General features: G+C 46.7%; 1 protein-coding gene across 2 annotated transcripts in view; it reads right to left on the bottom strand.

The window, feature by feature from the left end:
* LOC146019438 (syntaxin-binding protein 4-like) overlaps positions 1–16,710 on the bottom strand; it is a 95,333-nt gene extending 78,623 nt beyond the window's left edge. Inside the window, exon 1 of one of the 2 annotated variants that reach the window (XM_083151974.1) lies at positions 16,094–16,710. In XM_083151974.1, the coding sequence (XP_083008100.1) occupies positions 16,094–16,161 (68 nt within the window). In that variant the 5' untranslated portion in view covers positions 16,162–16,710. The remainder of the gene's footprint in view (positions 1–16,093) is intronic. The other variant, XM_083151975.1, reaches the window with a different exon arrangement.
* Positions 16,711–19,530: the final 2,820 nt, after the last annotated feature.

The raw sequence follows: 19,530 nt of genomic DNA, 5'->3' as shown, positions 1-19,530 counted from the left end.
TATATAGCTTGAAGTAAATAAATATTGAGTAGGTTGAAAAATGTTAGGGTTTTTGAATGGAACCCCCAACTTGGGTATGCCTGAGCTGTGATGGCTCATGCTCTAGCACCCTTTCTCTTCAGGATACAACTTATTTCTACTTGGATCAATGAACACTCAGTTGTTTCAGATATATGGCAGAGTTTCCGTGGCACAGATGTATCTATATTATATATGTGTACAGACCAGGTATCATTCAAGTAAATATAACAAGTTATTAGAATTTGAAATTGAAAACTCACAGTAATATTCAGCAGAAAAATCGGTACATATGTGATACCCAGCCAGTGCTGGGTATGGGAGTGTAGTAAGAATGGTACATCAGGCCGTATATATCAAGTAGTTTATTTAAAGTTCAAAAATGGTTGTCATGGCGATCACATTTAATTCCTTGCTTTTCTCTCTCTCTCTCCAGCACAATATTCGTGTAAGTTACCACTGACTACTGTACATCAGTCAAGCATTACCCTTCACTCGCAGTATGAACAATAATGGGACAGCAGTACATTAAATACCTGTGCATTCTCTGAGAACCAGTAGTGCGGCATCCACAAACTGGGATTCTTTTTGGAGCGTTATCCCCTACTTACTGTGGGATCTCTGCAGTCTATCTAACTGGGATATCTCATGGACTCATTGCTGGGGATCTTTCGCTTCACATAGTTTTTTACCACTCATCTAGGTCATTCCTGAGACTCACACCTCTTGTCATTCTTCTAGGGTACCCCTAAAAGTGAGAATACCCCTTGTTCCTTCCACTGATAAAGCTGCATGGCTTTTGTAAAACTTTTCACTATATTAACCCCTGCAGTGTCTGCAGCTCAGTCTGGGATGCCACACATATATATCATTTAAACATACATATAAAGTCCAAAAATCACTAAGCAATAAAAGAGCAATAAAAGTTAGGATGGGTGATATATAAGTCAGGATAAAACTGCTAAGTACTAGCACATATAGTGGGTATCTATTGTGAACCAAGTGGATCCTCTATATCTAGCATCTGCTAAATCAACTATGTGTAGGTGATGCAGGGTTTAATGCCTATGCTGCATATTGTTAAAACATTATGGTACTTATGTATTATCTGGGCTCCCATGTTAAATGCACCCCATTTTTTCATACCCCTACTATCTAACTACGCATGGAGTTGATTTTATATAGTGTGGCGAGCGGACGCGGTCTCATAAGAAAAACGGGAGCCCAGATATTACATAAGTACCAGATTTTATCTACTTGCTGTGTGGTTGCAAAGAATCACATTTGTGTGCACATGCTAAAATAGCAGAAGATTGGAGCGTGCTGTTACCCATAGCCATTCCACAGCTTGCAACATTTGCAGAGTGAATGAGACGAGGACCTGCTTATGTCCTCTACCACTATGGCTTACACTCTGGTCTTCTGAACAAGGGCAGAGTCATACTTAGCCAGTCTCCTGGAATTCCGGGCAGACTAGGCCACCCTTGCAGATCCTGCAAACTACTTCCATCAACTGTGAAATATATCATCACAGCACCAGCCACTGGAGGTAGAACCATGGCACAAATTGTGCAATTATGTCAACATCTACCCCTGCAAAACACTCTCCTGGATACCTGTGGAATAATTTTGGTAGGTAGGAGTAGGTTTTTCTCAAACAAATCACCACCACACCTGCTCTGAGGACGGAGAGCTCTTCCATAGTGGTTAGATGTTTTTTAGACCATGATCACCCTCAAAAATAAAATTGCTCTGCCAATTGCATGTTTCGTTCTCCGATGCCTCATTGCTAATTTTACACACGAATCCCTCCATAAATAGCCTAACATTGCCTGCATACACATTTGGATAGATTTGGTATACTCAGCAAGACACAGAGAAGTAACACACAACAAAATATAATAGTGACTCAGTGAAATGTCCCTTTAAATAACCACCCTGACACTGCAGAGATTCGTCAGCCAGAAGCTGATGTCGTGTGAGCTTCCTGTCATCCTGACAAGCAAACCGTTCTTACCCAGAGCTGGACTTGATGTGAACTTTAAGTGACAAAAGCTTTATCCCGTAATCCGCTTAATGCTGCTGATTACATGGACTGTTATGACCAGGCAAGCAGAGTCTATGCAAGAGAGTTTCTCTGTTGCAGGACCAGCAGCTTGGCTGATCTGAGTGTGCAGAACAGAGTGATGGGGTTATGCAGTCAGCAGGATGAGTTACACAAACACCGCTCCCTTTACCAATCCTACTGATGAGATTCGCACTAGAACTCTGAAATCCAATCAGTCACCTGTTAACTTCTTCTCTAATGCATTACACTTTCTAATGAACTCTTGGCAGTCACATTGTCAAGTCAGACTCGAGAATGTCATCCTATGCATGCTGAATGGCCCAATATTTTGGTATTAGTTGGTGCACACACAGAAGAGGCAACTGGATAAGGAAGTAATGGGATGTTTAGGTGCATTTGGAATACTGAGAACTTCATCCTGGTGCTCACCAGGTATCATTATGAAAATATAATCCCAATATGGGGGGTGCCCCAATTTTGACATTAACTGGGCCCAGTTTATGTGGGCTAATAAAAATTAAGTATTGTATCCCAAATGAAGTAATATTAAGATGATGTGGGCAGGATTTGATACTGTGGTTACAATGAAAACTGGAATTGAGCCAGTGGCGTAGCTACATATGTGGCAGACCCTGCGGCGGCTTGGGGGAGCGGGGTCTGTGGTGGGCGCCACTGGCTGAACTGACAGATGACCCAAGCAGCAGTGAGAGCTGAGCTGGTCTCACCCTGTACATATCTAATGAGCGGGGACCCAGTGCAGTGCATATTGAATGAGCGGGTCCCCGTCCTGTGCATATGTAATTATTACATATGCACAGGGCGGGTCCACACTCATTAGATATGCATGGAGCGGGACCAGCTCAGCACTCCCGGCTGCCTGGGTTGCCTGTCAGATCAGCCAGCAGCACCCGTAGTCCATTTCCTTGCGCCTTCTTGGGGGGGCGGAATTTTTTTTGGCAGGGGAGAAAAATTTCTAGCTGCGCCACTCAATTGACCAAAGTGGTACCCAGATGCAAAGTGTTGTGAGTGTAAAGGAGGCCATACACCAGTATGATTTGGCCCTTTTCTACATGAATTTGAAGCATTGGGACAATAAATTGTGTGAAAATTGTCAAATCGACATTTACTTATGACTCTGATGCGCGGTCCTGTGCGTTGTAAGTTGTATTCAGAGATTGTCACTGCAGCATCAAGGATTTATCTTAACCGAAGCAGTGAATGGGGTCGCATGCAAAACAATGTATCGCACTTGATCGAGCCATTGGGAAGCTGTGGAGGCATTGCATATGAGGCTAGGATGCAACAACTTGGCAGGGTGTATAACTGGTGCACACGCACTGTACAGATATGACTATGCCCAGACTGTACATAGGATTACATAGGATTACCATACTGTCCCTTTACAATGGGTCATTCATGAATTACACAGTTTCTGTGGCTGGCTGACCTCACACCGGCATGTCACCTGGTCCTTATCAGTCACATAATCCATGAGTGTCCTGGTTTAAAGGGACTGTATCGTGAATCTATCTCTACAGGAACCTCTGTGAGGCAGGATGACATGATTGCATCACTGGGGTGGGACAGATGAGCTGTGGGCGACACCATTCATCCTATGGGAGATCTCCACCTCATTTGTGGCATGGCAGTCATTAGGTGGACATTGTCTAAATCGACAGTCAAAAGGTCAACCACTGTTAGTCAACAGGCAGAAGCTTGACACATGAAAAAGGTCGATATGTATTAGGTAGACATGGAGAAAAGGTTGACAAGCAAAAAGCCAACATGGGAAAGGTCAACATGAGTATTTCATGATTTAAAAAAATAAATGAGTTTTTCATCCCAATGGGCATAGAGGGAGAAAATAATGAAAATAACGAGTATGGGTCATTGGGTCGACCCAATTTAGGTTGACATGCCTTGGGTCGACCACTGAAGGTCAACACCTAAAACAGGTTGACATAGTTAAGGTCAACAGGGTCGGAAGGTCGACATGCAAAAGGTTGACACAAGTTTTTCATCCCAAATATCGACACAGTGGACATGGACACCGTCAAGTCAGGCATTCCCAATCACGGTCCTCAAGGCACACCAACAGTGCAGGTTTTAGATTTATCCAGGCTTGAGCACAGGTGACTTAATTAGTACCTGAGTGATTCTGATTAAACCATCTGTGGTGAAGCCTGGATATCACTAATGCCAGGGCTGGGCAACACCGGCCCTCCAGATGTTGATGAACTACACATCCCAGCATGCCTTGCATCAGTTTCAGCATGGCCACATAGCAAAACTAATGCAAAGCATCCTGGGATGTGTACTTCATTAATATCTGGAGGGCCAGTGTTGCCCAGCCCTGACTAATGCCGTGTATACACGGGGGCGATAGGGGCTATAATCGCTGGGAATATGGTCACAGGCGACCATATTGCCAGTGATGGAAGTGTGCCCCATTGTAATCGCTGGTCGCAGGAGCTTGCTCCTGCGACCAGCTAATTACCTCTTCGGCACCGCCGGCAGAGGTTCTTTTTCATCAGCGACCATCTCTGGTCGCTGATGAAAAGGAGACACTGAGCAATATATTGCTCAGCAATATATTGCTAGCAATATATCTCCCCCCGTGTGTACGCACCTTTAAACCTGCACTGTTGGTGTGCCTTGAGGACCGTGGTTGGGAATGCCTGGTCTAGTGTACAGCATGTGCTCCCCATGCTTCGGGCCCGGTGCCTCATCGCTCTTGGCACCCTTTTTTATTCTTTTTTTTTTTTTTTACATTTAGTTTTTTCTCACTCCTCTGGTTACTTGTGTGCTCATGAAAGCATTGCTATCATCCAGACATACTGTACGTATTTCATATTTCTTTTCCATTCTCTTGGTGAAGGAACCACTGAATGACTTCACAAAACAGAATCCAGCGCAGAAATTGTTATGATGGAAAAAAAGGCAACAAATTCTGCAATAATTATAACTATGAACTGGAGCTGGAGATAGCCACAGATGGTCGATGGTTTTCCACTGATGGCAGTAATCCATTCTTCACCATCAATGTCATAATGCCCACCCCGTTGACCTATTAAGCCCATCGACTTTCCTGATTGGCCTGCCGTTCTGTGGATTGTGTAATACTGGGACAGGCTCTCTGGTATCAGTTCACTGGTAGCACAATTTCTGAGGTGACTAATTTCTAGGTTTTTTTTTACCTCTAAATTAGCTCCCATTATAACAGATAGTAACTATGAGGGACTGTACACAGTCTGTAGTGGACTACTGCATTACTATTGCACTGAGCTTCAGCATGATAGTAGCTTAGTTACATCTCTCCTCACAATTATCCACCCAATATTGTGTAAAATATGCTGCAGCCGCACAGGTTTCATGCCAAACGTGCAGTAGCGTAACTATTAATTATGCTCCCCCTGCCGAAAATTTTGCCATCAACCCCCCCCCATACGGTTAAACCCCCCCCCCCCCCGTGCGGCCGGTACCTCCTGCCGCATCTGTCTTGCGGGTCCCGGCTCTCCCTGTGCGGTCCTTTGTATGGGGGCAGCTATTTTCCAAATGTCATTTTTTTTTAAAAGCAGCAGGAGCCGGGAGAGCCAGGACCCGCAAGACAGAATCACCGGCAGCAGGGGCAGACGGCCACGGCCAACTATAACCCCGCAGCCCCCCCCCCCCGCCTTCCACACCTTCTCAGAATCTCCCCGCCACCGCGGGGGCTGCGTGGCTATAGTTACGCCACTACAACGTGGCCTATTGCACCTAACCACGCTCATTTTACAGACAACCTCATCCCTTTTTGGTGTCAGGTTACAGACAGCAGCCTTGTTGGAGATCGCTTTAATTCTTCATTAGTAGAAATTTTGGGGTACTTCTCCCAGAACATGGTAGAGTAGTCAGTTGCCCAGGAACCCGACCGCTATTTCGGTAAAGTGGACGGGGTTAGGCGCAATGACATGATTTGCTATAAACCTTGCACAATTTGCTATAAACTTCATTATCATGGCACTTCACGCATAACAGAGTTTTGCAAATCAAACAGCACGAGGGATTCTAGTAACCAAATATTGCAATAAATATTGGTGGATGTGTGTGTAAACCTCAGTTTGTAGGGGCCTTCTGGATTCTCTGTCACCTCTGTCGCAGCTGCCCGGCCGCCTCCTTGAGTTACCACGATTTGCAGATTTTTGAGGGGCGGGGCTAAATATGCAAACCGCACCATGTAGCCCTGCCACCTCCTCGTGGTGCCACAAATCGGGGGGATTTTCGATGCTGGGGCGGGGCTTGATGATGTCTACATGAGGCCCCCACCCTCAGAAGTGATGCTGTCAGTCTCCTCTCCGGGCTTCTCCCGGAGAGGAGAGTTTAAAAGTAGACAAGTATGGTATGTTTCTAGTGAGACATTATAGGTAACATATAAAAGAAACTAACATCTCACACAGACTGTGTAAGAGGCAGAGGCATAATTCTGGGAGACAATGGAGGCATCTGCCGCCAGGCTCCTGCTCCCAAGGGGGCACCTCTCCTCCACTGCAAGCTTGAATCAGTTCATTGAAAGCCATTGATATCGATTCTGTGGCTGACTCCCCCTCCTAGCAGGACTATATACATCACACTCAGACAGGCATGGAAGTAGGTCACTAGATTAATAGGTAGCTGAAGGGAGAATTTGGGTGTGGTATAGCAAACACATGTGGGTGAGATTTAATAGGATGAGCGATTCAGAAAGTGAGAGATTTGGTAGGAAATCTCCAGTTTTTTTTAAAGCGGCAATCATTTACATTTCAAAATCAAACTGGTCCTGCAGTGTAAATGATTGCTGCTTTAAAAAAAATGGAGATTTCTTACCAAATCTCTCACTTTCTGAATCTCTCATCCTATTACATTTCCCCCACTATGTCTAGGACTGGTCAACATAAACAGTGTTGACCTTGACAAAAGAAAAGGTCAATATGAGTTTTTCAAGTTTGTTGAAAAACTGTTAGAACAGTATGAAAAAGTAAAAAAGAATAAAAAAATAAAAACAATCCCAAAAAACTCATGTCAACGTTTTGTCAATGTCGGCCGAGACATTGGCCCTTATTCTGGTTCACTCACAAAGGCAAATGGACAAAACTATGTGCACTGCGGGGGGGGGGGGGGGGTGTCAGCAGAGAGAATTAGATTTGGGTGGGGTTTCACTTCAAAGGAATCTCTATATTGCAGTGTCAAAATAAAGCAGTCACAGAAATAAAGTAACTCCCCCTAATCTAACTCCCTCTGCACATGTTACATCTGCCCCACCCAGGGCTGCCATCACAAATCGTGGGGCCCGGGACTGACCAAATGGGCAGGGCCCATATAGCATACCTCCCAACTTCGGCAGATCAGCAGTAGGGAAGCTGCTGCGCGCCTTAGGCGCGCCGAAATTTTCGGGGGGCGTGACCTAATTTGGGGGCGTGACCTATACTCGCGGCTCCCCCGCGAGGCCACGCCCCCATTTTGCCGCTATGGGGGCATGACCCAGAGGCTGTGTGAGCCTCTAGCCATGCCCCCAGCCCCCTGGCTGCGGGAATAGACGCTGTGCGCATGCGCACAGCGTTTATTCCCCGCTGCTTAGCAGCTGACAGGGGGGACTCCCAACAGCCCCCCCACACCGCGGGACACTGCCGCCCACGGGTGGGACATCGGGACAGGCCCTGACAATCGGGACTGTCCCGATAAAATCTGGACTGTTGGGAGGTATGCCATAGCAGAGCCTGTGGTCACTATCTGCTCCTCCACTTTCCTGCCAGAGATGCTGACAGAGCCACCGGCAGCACCAGCATTATAAATAAGGCTCCTGGTTGGCTGCCCTATGAAAGCCTGGGCCCCTGATTGGCTGCTAATTAGGGAGCTCCTATTGGCTGGCAACTAGTCGCTGTTACATTCATAATTTGCTAGTGCTGCTTTCCATTTTCCGTGTCTCTGGCAGCGCGGTACTAACTGCAATGCTGCCATATGGGCCCCTGGGACTAGAAGGGCCCGGGACTCCAGTACCCCTAGACCCCCCCCGGTTGGCAGCCCTGGCCCCACCTGCAGTGCAAATGGTTTTGTCCATTTGATAAGGAATTTGCCTTTGAGAGTGAACCAGAATAAGGGCCATTGTCTGTCAGCCATCCGGATACTGGAGAAATGTATCAAAGTGGGGAATTGGACAATTGTAGAAGTTGCCCATAGCAACCAAATAGCTTTTAGCTCACACTTTCAATCAATTACATCTTATCTGGACAGTGATAGCGACACAGGCAACTTCTTAACTCTTTAGAAGATCTTCTGGTCTACACCAAGATACAAAATGAAGTCTCCGGCAGAGACAGCTCAAGTAAATAAGTAAAAAAAAAGAAAACATAAAGAAAACTTTCCCATTCTGAAACAAGACCCCTATTGGCCAAATCTTTACCTAAGGAACAACTTTTCATTTTCAAAAAAGGTAATTCTTTAAAACATATCCTGGCTCCTAGCTTTTTAAAAGAAGAGAAGTCCATTCCAGGCATTACCAACTCATGGCTACCGCAAAAACCTAAAGGATGCTTCGGTTGTAATGGAAACCGATGCATCACCTGTTCATACATCCTAAAAACAAAAACGTATCTAATCCCGACTGCAAAGAACATTTATACAATAAAACACTTTATTAACTGTAATACCAACTACATCATCTATGTCCTGACCTGCAGCTGTAACATCTATTATGTAGGATGGACTACTAGAAAACTGAGAACAAGGTTTTTGGAACACAGACGTAACATCCTTAATGGAATACTGACTCATAAGGTGCGTACACACGGGGGGAGATATATTGCTCAGCCATATATTGCTAGCAATACATGGCTGAGCATTATATTGCTCAGTGTCTCCTTTTCATCAGCGACCAGAGATGGTCGCTGATGAAAGGGAACCTCTGTCGGCGGTGCCGCAGAGGTAATCAGCTGGTCGCAGGAGCTTGCGATTAGAATGGAGCTGAAAATGGGAGCGCGCACCCGACGATTTATCGCCGGGGCACACTCCCATCACTGGCAATATGGTCGCCAGCGACCATATTTCCAGCGATTTTAGCCCCTATCGCCCCCATGTGTACACAGCTTTAGTGTTTGCAAACACTTTTTAGTACACCATAATAAAGATCCTCAGAGCCTGAAAATTCTTTGAATTGAACATATAGATGTAACATCGAGAGGAAGGACAGATACAGAAGTCTCTGTTGCCAAGAAGTCTACTGGATGCACCAATTAGGATCCATCCACCCAGAAGGCCTAAACGAGTCAGTTGAGTTAAATGCTCTAATATAGTACAACAAATTCTGACCCTTATTTTTCTTCTATTCTTCTAACCAGGACTAATATAGCCATAAAAACAGCCCGTAAATAATTCTATATGACAGACAAATACATTTGACAAATTATTGCCGTTCTCTGATGTATGTATGTTTATTAATTGATAATACCTCTCCCATTCTCTCTAATGAATGTGATGCTACTTTCATAATCTTGATTTCTGTAGTTACTAAACTCTTTGTAAAATATCTTTAGCTTCCAAATTATGGACAAACAGTTGATTTACAAGGCACATAAAATATATAAAAAATACATGTTTGTTCACAACATTCTAAAAACCACAACATCGTTGAAAAATAGTGTTATTATTTTTACTAAATTCCTTATCTTCTAGGCATTATGTGGCGATGTTTTAGTAGATATGTATTTGGTGTTGGTAATTGTTTATTTATATCTATTTTTGGATTTTTTTAGAGATGTGCAGGTTCTGATTTACTCTGATTTCAAAGCAGGGTCTTATTGGCTATCCCAAATCACGTGACAGTTGTTGACAGTTAATAGCCAATAAGATCCTGCTTTGAAATCAGAGTAAATCAGGGCCTGCACAATTTACCTAAGTCACGTGAATAGCACAAAAATTAACATAACATCAAGTACCCCATATATATGCCCCATTTCCGTTTAACTATATATCTGCCATCTTTCCGGTCATGTGACTGGACACATTCATACTTCTGTTCCATTTCTGTTCTTATAAAGCAGCTCCCTTGTCGTGTGCCACCTTTCCGGTCAAGTGACCAGACTATATCCTATCATATGGTGACATCTGTGCCACACTTCCGGCCATGTGACCGGCTTATTCTCCCTGCTATACCTCCGGTCACATGACCGGACAGCTCAGTGAATGCTGCGCCATATCACGCTTCAGCATAATGTTTTACATCACTTCCGGAACTTACAGCGATACTATTTGATATAGCAATGCCCCATTCCCTTGTATTGCTGTTTGATATAGAGGTGCCCCACTTCCGGGCATAGTTACATTAACTAATAGCAATGCTCCTTACTTGGGCAGTGTTCATAGTCAGAACAGGGTTTAACCAAAGAGTGACCAGCTTATTTAGATAGGAGGACACATGGATTGGATGCAATTGCACAAGACTGTGTGTTTTAGGTTATGAGTAAATACTTATTCGGCCCCCTTATTTCATTTATTTTGCAGACCATATAGGAAAATAAATTGTAGGGGTGTGCTACCACTGACAAATAATGTATTCAAGGAGAAAAAGGGAAAGAAAAAGATTTGTCGTTTTGTGGTGCACCAGCAAGAATTTTTTTAAACCTAAAACATAACTTTTATTCATTTATATTAAAACAAACGAAATATTTAAAAGAACACAAATAAACAGACAAGTGATGGGTAGTGTGTGTTAAAACTTGGCACGTGCCAAGTGGAGCACACATGGCACGTCCGCACGTGCCAAATTTTAACACACACTACCCATCACTTGTCTGTTTATTTGTGTTCTTTTAAATATTTCGTTTGTTTTAATATAAATGAATAAAAGTTATGTTTTAGGTTTAAAAAAATTCTTGCTGGTGCACCACACAACGACAAATCTTTTTCTCCTTGAATACATTATTTGTCAGTGGTAGCACACCCCTACAATTTATTTTATTTAGATAGGAGCTTCTGACCAACTAAAATCACTTATACCCCGTGACATGTGACCACTGTCCACCAATGAATGAATTTAACTAGTGTATTAATATTATTTTTCTTTTATAAAGACTTTTTATGATATTTGATTTTGCTACAATACAATTAAATTCTCAACCTTATATTCTGCCTCCTATTTTTTGTACTTTTTACATAGATTGGACTGATTATGTGTACTTTGTTTGTCATGTAACCTACCCACTTCCTGTCTATCTTGTATATAAACCCTATAGATGCAATACATGAACACCTTTGATAAATCCGCTGAGTCGGTGAAACGCGTCAGGTTTTCTGCCCACTTTGTACTAATTGGACTAATCCGGACCAGCCTCAGATACTACTTGGATCTTTACCATTTGCACCAAAGGACTCCAGAACCTGCACCAAAACACTCTGTTTGACCACAGCTGCAGTGTACTCCCCTACTTCAGGACGGTGACTCGGCCTAGCCTTCAGCATTCCCCCAAAAACGGTCACTTACTATATTAATAAAATTTAATTATTTTAATGTAAAATCAGTCAAATCTTCTTATGGTTTTTTTATTGGTTTTAATTGTGTATCAATTTTACATATCAGCGCAGCTTTGTTTCTTTTTGGTTCTTAACTCTTTAGAAGGTTTAATATATATATATATATATATATATATATATATATATATATCTATCTTATATATAGCCAGATCTGTCACTCATTCCCTGTGTAGTTAACGTTCCAGCCAGGGCTACAATACACGCCCACCATCCACCATTACTCCACAGCCACCATCCGCCATTACTCCCGCACCCCCCCTCTGCCAGCCCCCCCGGCCCCTGCGACCCCCCCTCCCGCGATTTGCGGGACCCCCGCAACCCCCCTCCCGCGATTCACGGGATCCCCGCACCCCCCCTCCCACGATTCGCGGGACCCCCACAGCCACCATCCACCATTACTCCCGCACCCACCCCTCATCTGCCAGCACCCCCCCTTTCGCAATTCACGCCACCCCCTGCGACCCCCCTCCCGAGATTTGCGGCCCCTTGCATGATTCGCGGGCCCCCAGCCCCCTCCCATGATTCACGGAACCCCTCCTCCTGCGATTTGTGACCCCATTGCGCGATTCTAGCCCCCCCCCTGCGATTTGCGGACCCCCTACCACTATTCACGGCACCGCCGCACCCCCTCCCGCGGTTTGCGGACCCCCTCCCGCGATTCACAGACCACCACGGCACCTCCCTCGCCCCCCACCGCGATTCACAGCCTCCTCCTGCGATTTGCAGAACCCCTCCCGCGATCCGCAGACCCCCCTCCCACAATTCATGGCACCCTCCACACCCCCCTCCCACGATTTGCGCCCCCCCCACGACCCCCCCTCCCGTGATTCATGACCCCCATCCACCCACTCCCGCGATTCACGGACCCCCGCACCCCCCCATGCGCCCCCCACCCGCAATTCACTGACCCCCACAACCCCCCTCCCGCAATTTGCAGCCCCCCTTCCCGCCATTCAAGCCCCTCCCGCGATTCGCGGGACCCCCGCGCCCCCCCTCCCGCAATTCATGGCACCCCCACGCCCCCCCTTCCGCGATTTGCGGCATCCCCTGCGATTCGCGGGACCCCGTGATCCCCCCTTTCGCGATTCACGGCACCCCCGTGACCCCCCTCCCACGATTTGCGGCCCCCCGCGATCCGCCCTTGAGTGATTCGCGGCCCCCCGTGATTCACGGCACCCCAGCGCCAAGCCCCCGCCCAACATTCGCCGCGCCACCCTCCCGCGTTTTGCGAACCCCAGCCCCCTCCCGCGAATCACGGCACCCCCCCTCCTGCGATTTGTGCCCCCCGCGACACCCCCCTCCCGTGATTTGCGCCCCCCCCATCACGTGATTCTAGCCCCCCCTGCGATTCGCGCGATTTGCAGGGCCCCCGCCCCCTCCCGCTATTCACGGCACCTCCCGTGGCACCCCCGCGCCCCCCTCCCGCGGTTTGCAGACCCCCTCCCGTGATTCACGGACCCCCACGGCACCTCCCGCGATTCGCAAACCTCCCCTTCACAATTCACGCCCCCTCTCACGATTCACGGCACCCTCCGCACCCCCCCTCCCACGATTTGCGGTCCCCCACGACCCCCCCTCCCGTGATTCATGACCCCCATCCCCCACTCCCTTGATTCACGGCACCCTGCGCCCCTCCCGCGATTCACGGACCCCCACAACCCCCCCACCCACAATTCACTCACGATTTGCGGCCCACCCTTCCCGCCATTTAAGCCCCCCCGGGCCCCCTCCTGCAATTTGCGGACCCCCGCCCCCTCCCACTAATCGCAGATCCCCGCACCCCACTTCCCTCACGACACCCCCCTCCTGCGATTTGCGACCCCCCCTCCCACGATTCGCGCCCCCCTCACGCGATTCTAGCCCCCTCCGCGATTAGCGGACCCCCGCCCCCTCCCGCTATATGCAGACCCCCTCCCACGATTCACGGACCCCCACGGCACCTTCCGCGCCCCCCTCCCATGATTCACATCCCCCCTCCTGCGATTTGCAGACCCCCTCCCGCGATTCACAGACCCCCCCTCCCGCGATTCATGGCACCCCTGCACCCCCCCTCCCGCGATTTGCAACCCCCCACGACCCCCCCTCCCGCGATTCACGACCCCCCGCGCCCCCCTCCCACGATTCGCAGAATTTTGTTAAGGTGCCGGGACACGGAGCATAGCTCCACCCCCCCACACCCGGAAGTCCCGCCACCGAGTTACGATTTACCCACGGCCTATTCAGTCAGATATAATGGATGACCATCGATAGCTACAACAATCGATGGTTATCCAAGTAATATGTTACTACTATCGATGGCAGGGTGCAAAATCGCTGATCCCGTTCCCCGCCTGGGGTGTCGCCGCCCGCCGCAGTACCTCCAGCACAGGATCTGGCCTGCACATCAGTGCTGATATACACACCACACTGTGCTAGGAGCACCACAGCAGACAGCGACACCCCAGGCAGGGAAGAGGAACCGCATGGGCCTCCAAAGACAGCGGGTGCCAGAATGAACACCAGAACACATTAGAACAGTGCAGGGTACACAGGGTACACAGAACTAGACATAACACAATTAAAGCACAATTCTTAGTAAACAATACAGTGTACTAAGAATTGTGCTTTAATTGTGTAAAAATAAAACTTACTTATTTACTTAAAATGCTAACTTGTGCTTTTGGGTTAGAGGTCCTTGCTGTCTGGCAATGACCCTTTTTCTCTTGGATTGGGCACAAAATCCCGGCAGTTGGCATCTTAACAGTCAGAAGACCAACAATGGCCACACCTCTCGCTGCCTAATTCCAACTCCCCTCCTGCAGCCTAACTCTAAGCGCTCTCCCTCCTCCGCAGCTTACCCTAACTTCCCCCTCCTGCAACCTAACCCACTAGCCCCTCCAAAGCTTATCTCTAACCTTCCCCTAGTGCCTAACCTTAACCCCAGGATCCGCTGGTATCCCACTGTCGGTCTTCTTACTGCAGAATTTTGACCGCATCCCTATTTCTTAACACTCATGGATTTCTATGGCAATTACAGCTCTATGGCACATGAGCGAGTGGAGAAGTTTTGGCATGCCCTCTGAACTCCTTTAACTGTAACATCCTCCTTCTCCCTTTGTCAGTAGTATAGTCAACATACTGTACCACGCAATCAGGCAAAAAAAAAAAAAAAAAGTCTAATGAATTCCATTGTTGCACATGTTCTTAATGTCGGTCCTCAGGACACCACCATACCTCCCAACTGCCCCTCTTATCGCAGGAACGTCCCGGTATTTTGGGACATTCCCGCGTCCCTCCCGCCGCCGGCAGTGTCCCGCGCCGGGGAGGGGCAGTTGGGAGTCCATTCTGTCGCCCGTGAATAGACGTTGTGCGCATGCGCACAGGATCTATTCTTGCAGGCAGAGGGGCTGGGCAACAGCTCACAGAGCTGCTGGGCATGACCCCACCACGGCGGAAAATGGGGGCGTAGCTTCACAGCAGCGCCGCGGGGATGGCCTATCGGAAAGGGGCATGGCCTGTACCCGCGGCGGCGTCGTCGTACGTCGTCGTCCCCCCCCCCGAAAAAAAACACCTGTGGCGCACACCCTGTCCCGACCCAGTGTCTCCATATGTTGGGAGGTATGCACCACACAGTACATGTTTTGCAGGTCTCCTCACAGAATCAAGTGAAATAATTAGCTCCACCTGTGGATCTTTTAAAATGTGTCAGTCAGTAATGAGTGCACCTGTCGGGTGACCTGGAAAACATGAACTGTGTGGGGTCCTGAGGACCAAGTTTGAGAACCACTGCATTGATGAAACCAAGGATAAACAGGAAAGAGCAAATGGAAGCCCTACCAGTGACAGTCTTCAGAATTCAAGGCTTCTGACTTTAGCAATATACTAAACATCTTTAGCTGATTGCAATATTGACTTACGTCTGTGGGGTTTTAGTGGAAGAAACCCAGACCCTTCCCTATAAACACAGGTTCCTGGGCTGCCGGCCAGTTCCTGTGAGTTGCAGAACTTTTGTCACATGTTCGTTAATAAGCTCCTTGCAGTTATTCTGTTTAATTATTTCAAACTTCAAACTGAATAGGACTACTCACCCTGTGTACTTTCAGAGTGACATCCTGTGTACCAAGCACAGCGCTGGAGTAGACAGATCACGTGAGATCACTCAACAAAAAAACAACAAGCATTTTTATTTTACATTATCCATTTCTTGGCACCAGTCAGAAAGGCTGCATTTGTTCCCTACCACTTACACAAGCACATGTATTTTAAACTCACCTATAAAGGTTCTCTATCACATTTGCAAAAACAGAACTTTACACGGCTATACACACAGGGATATTTAAAGATACATACATACTATTAAGTACCAGTGGGTCACACCCCCCCCCCCCATGCTGATCCATAATAACATTACCAGCCAGTACATTCAACTCCCCCAACATGTCTTTATAAACACACCTCCACAAGAGCGATGGCAAGATTGCCACTCACCAGTATATTAACGACAGACCGTCAAATCTTTCCAGCTCATTTTTCCTAGATGATTTGTGATAGGACATTTCATCGGAGACTCCCGGATAGTGCCCTTGTCCAGCCTCAAGGCTCTAGGACCCCTCGCACGATGAGCTGGAGCAATCCATGTCCCTGCACTGTGTACTGTGTTCTTAATGCCCTATCATCTCAGCTGTCCCTGTGCTAATCACACAGGATTTCAGGCACAGAGCGGCAGGCCTAATCTCAGAGGACTTCAACACCCCACCCATCCTCTGCCTCTCCTCAACTCATCCCTCCCTGGACCAGCTGGCACAGTGTCCTCTTCTCCTTGGCAATCAGCGAACCTTGTGCTCTCTAACCCACTCCAGCATACGACGTGTTAATACTAATATTGGCATCTGTCTTGTATGGCCCGCAGGTGGCAAAAGCAGCACGGACATACTGAGCCGACCCAATTCACTTAGCGATTTCTTAGTGTTTGGAGCCCAGTGGATGAGCCGACAGGTCAATCCCTTTTTTATCTGAATTGATTGAAAACTAATATATATATGTTAATCTGATGCTTCTAAAAATAATGTGTTGCTCTAAAACCTTTTAATAAAGTTATTTTTATGTTTTGCAAATTGCTGCATTTATAAGTATTTTATTTTTTTAGGGTTTAATTGTATTTGTATCCAAAACTATTTTTCATATTTATTGTGGCTCAGAGTGAAAGCTATAGGGGCCAATTCAGCACTGATTTTACCTGAAATAAGTAAAAATTAAATATATATTTTTAAGCAGGTTATTTGTTTCGGAAATGTTTATGTACCTGTAGGAGCAGGGCCAACCAGAAGCACAGAGTAAATCAGGAGAGGAGTAATGTGTCTTTAAGAACAGGGCTGAATGTGACGGGGCAGTGACATGATGTAAGGAAGTGAATGGAGGCAGCAGGAGGCCGCAGATGAATCCTGTCCATTACCACATAATTGAACCTAGGGAATATATATATATATATATATATATATATATATATATATATATATATATATATATATATATATATATATATATATATAGTGAAGGAAGGAACAGGCGGCACTCGGAGGTCTTTTCAAATACGTGTATTTCAAGCAGAAAGGCTTAACGTTTCGGAGCTATGCTCCTTTATCAAAAGCGTGCGGTGAGACGCACGCTTTTGATAAAGGAGCATAGCTCCGAAACGTTAAGCCTTTCTGCTTGAAATACACGTATTTGAAAAGACCTCTGAGTGCCGCCTGTTCCTTCCTTCACTACCTACACCTAGAGAGGGCACCGGGGCAGCTGCTTAAGGGACCGGAGAGTGCCAGGCCGCAACTCCACTAACTATATATATATATATATATATATATATAAATAGAAATGAAAGATCCGGCACTCCACTCGCATTAAGGATGCAGCTTGCTCCGGTGCCTTCCCTGAACCAATAAGGCACATCAGTAAGACAGGCAAGGGCATCACTCGGAGACTTGTTTCTTGCTGAAAAAGTTTTTCTTTATTGCATGGGTGAAACCGACACCAGTGTTTCGAGCGTGTAGCTCGTCCTCAGGGTACAACCCAAATGTGATACAGACATGGCTTAATAAACCCTTGAAGATTCCCGCCAAACCAACAACAGGTACAATCAATTTTACGTGTATAAAACTCACCTGCGCCAAGCCTGTCCACTGCTAGCTACATCCAGCGTGCGGTCCAGCTGCCGTCAAGACACCGCGCACTTCCGGGTGGCGTCATCAGAACGCTGCCGTCCCGGTGAGACGCATGATGTCATCCGGCCATCGAGACTTCCGCCTATGTGAGCCGCAGCGTACAGCCGGCTGCAGGAGATCACTAAAATACGAGTACAAATAATTGTATATTAGTGCATTGTGAAAACAAAACCACTCCAAACAAAATTTTGTAACAATGTAATTTTGTTTGGAGTGGTTTTGTTTTCACAATGCACTAATATACAATTATTTGTACTCGTATTTTAGTGATCTCCTGCAGCCGGCTGTACGCTGCGGCTCACATAGGCGGAAGTCTCGATGGCCGGATGACATCATGCGTCTCACCGGGACGGCAGCGTTCTGATGACGCCACCCGGAAGTGCGCGGTGTCTTGACGGCAGCTGGACCGCACGCTGGATGTAGCTAGCAGTGGACAGGCTTGGCGCAGGTGAGTTTTATACACGTAAAATTGATTGTACCTGTTGTTGGTTTGGCGGGAATCTTCAAGGGTTTATTAAGCCATGTCTGTATCACATTTGGGTTGTACCCTGAGGACGAGCTACACGCTCGAAACACTGGTGTCGGTTTCACCCATGCAATAAAGAAAAACTTTTTCAGCAAGAAACAAGTCTCCGAGTGACGCCCTTGCCTGTCTTCTATCTATCTATCTATCTATCTATCTATCTATCTATCTATATATATATATATATATATTTATTTATTTATTAACAGTTTCTTATATAGCGCACACAAATTCCGCAGCGCTTTACAAAGCATAATTAGGAACAAAAACACATATCAAATTACAGTACAAGACAGTTTAGGACAAGTACATGGTTAATATGGATAGTTGCATCAGGGGACAGGACACTGAAGCAATCATCAGGGTGGCAGAGGTTTATATATTCTAAGAAAGGCACAAGAGGAGAGAGGGCCCTGCCCGTGAGAGCTTACATTCTAAAAGGGGAGGGTTAGACAGACGGGGTGACACAGAAGGGAAAGAAGTGGGCATAAACAGTAGGTTAGGATGAGAGATGGTCAGGTTTTATGCTGGAGGGTGGGAAGAGGTCAGCTTAGTCTTTGATATTTTAAGTCTAAAAAAGCGCTGGGTCATCCAGGAGTAGATAGCAGAGTGACAGTAGGAGATATGAGTGAGGATGGAAGGAGAGAGATCAGAAAAGGAGCGGTAGATTTTAGTATTATCAGCATAGAGGTGATAGTGGAAGTTAAGTGAGCAAATAAGTTCACCCAGAGAGGACATATAGAGATAGAGAAGGAGAGGACCAAGAATAAAATTTTGGGGGACACCTATTATCAATGGAAGAGCAGGAGAGGTGAAGTCATTAGAGGTACAGCAGGGCATTTTCATATATATATATATATATATATATATATATATATATAATGGGCATACACGATCCCCAGGTAAATCACAGGAATCAACAAGGCACTGCGTAGCAAAGTTTTCACCTTTATTGTATCACGGCCTCAACGGCTCGTTTCGGGGTCACTACCCCTTTCTCAAGAGGGATACAGATACAACAATCATGTGCACACATACCTTAAATAGGCTGCACCTTTTGGTGCGATCTCCTCCCCACTGCTAATCGCACACGGATCCACACCTGTGTATCGGGCCCCACTGGATGACGTCCGCAGCTCCCACCTGCAGGACGTCACCATGGTAACCCGGCACCAGCGTGTCAG

This window comes from Crinia signifera, chromosome 7 (genome assembly GCF_055691185.1).
Source record: "Crinia signifera chromosome 7, ASM5569118v1, whole genome shotgun sequence".
NCBI classification, from domain to species: domain Eukaryota; kingdom Metazoa; phylum Chordata; class Amphibia; order Anura; family Myobatrachidae; genus Crinia; species Crinia signifera.
Note: the sequence above shows the minus strand (reverse complement) of the source record. Positions and strands in the feature narration are given on the sequence as shown.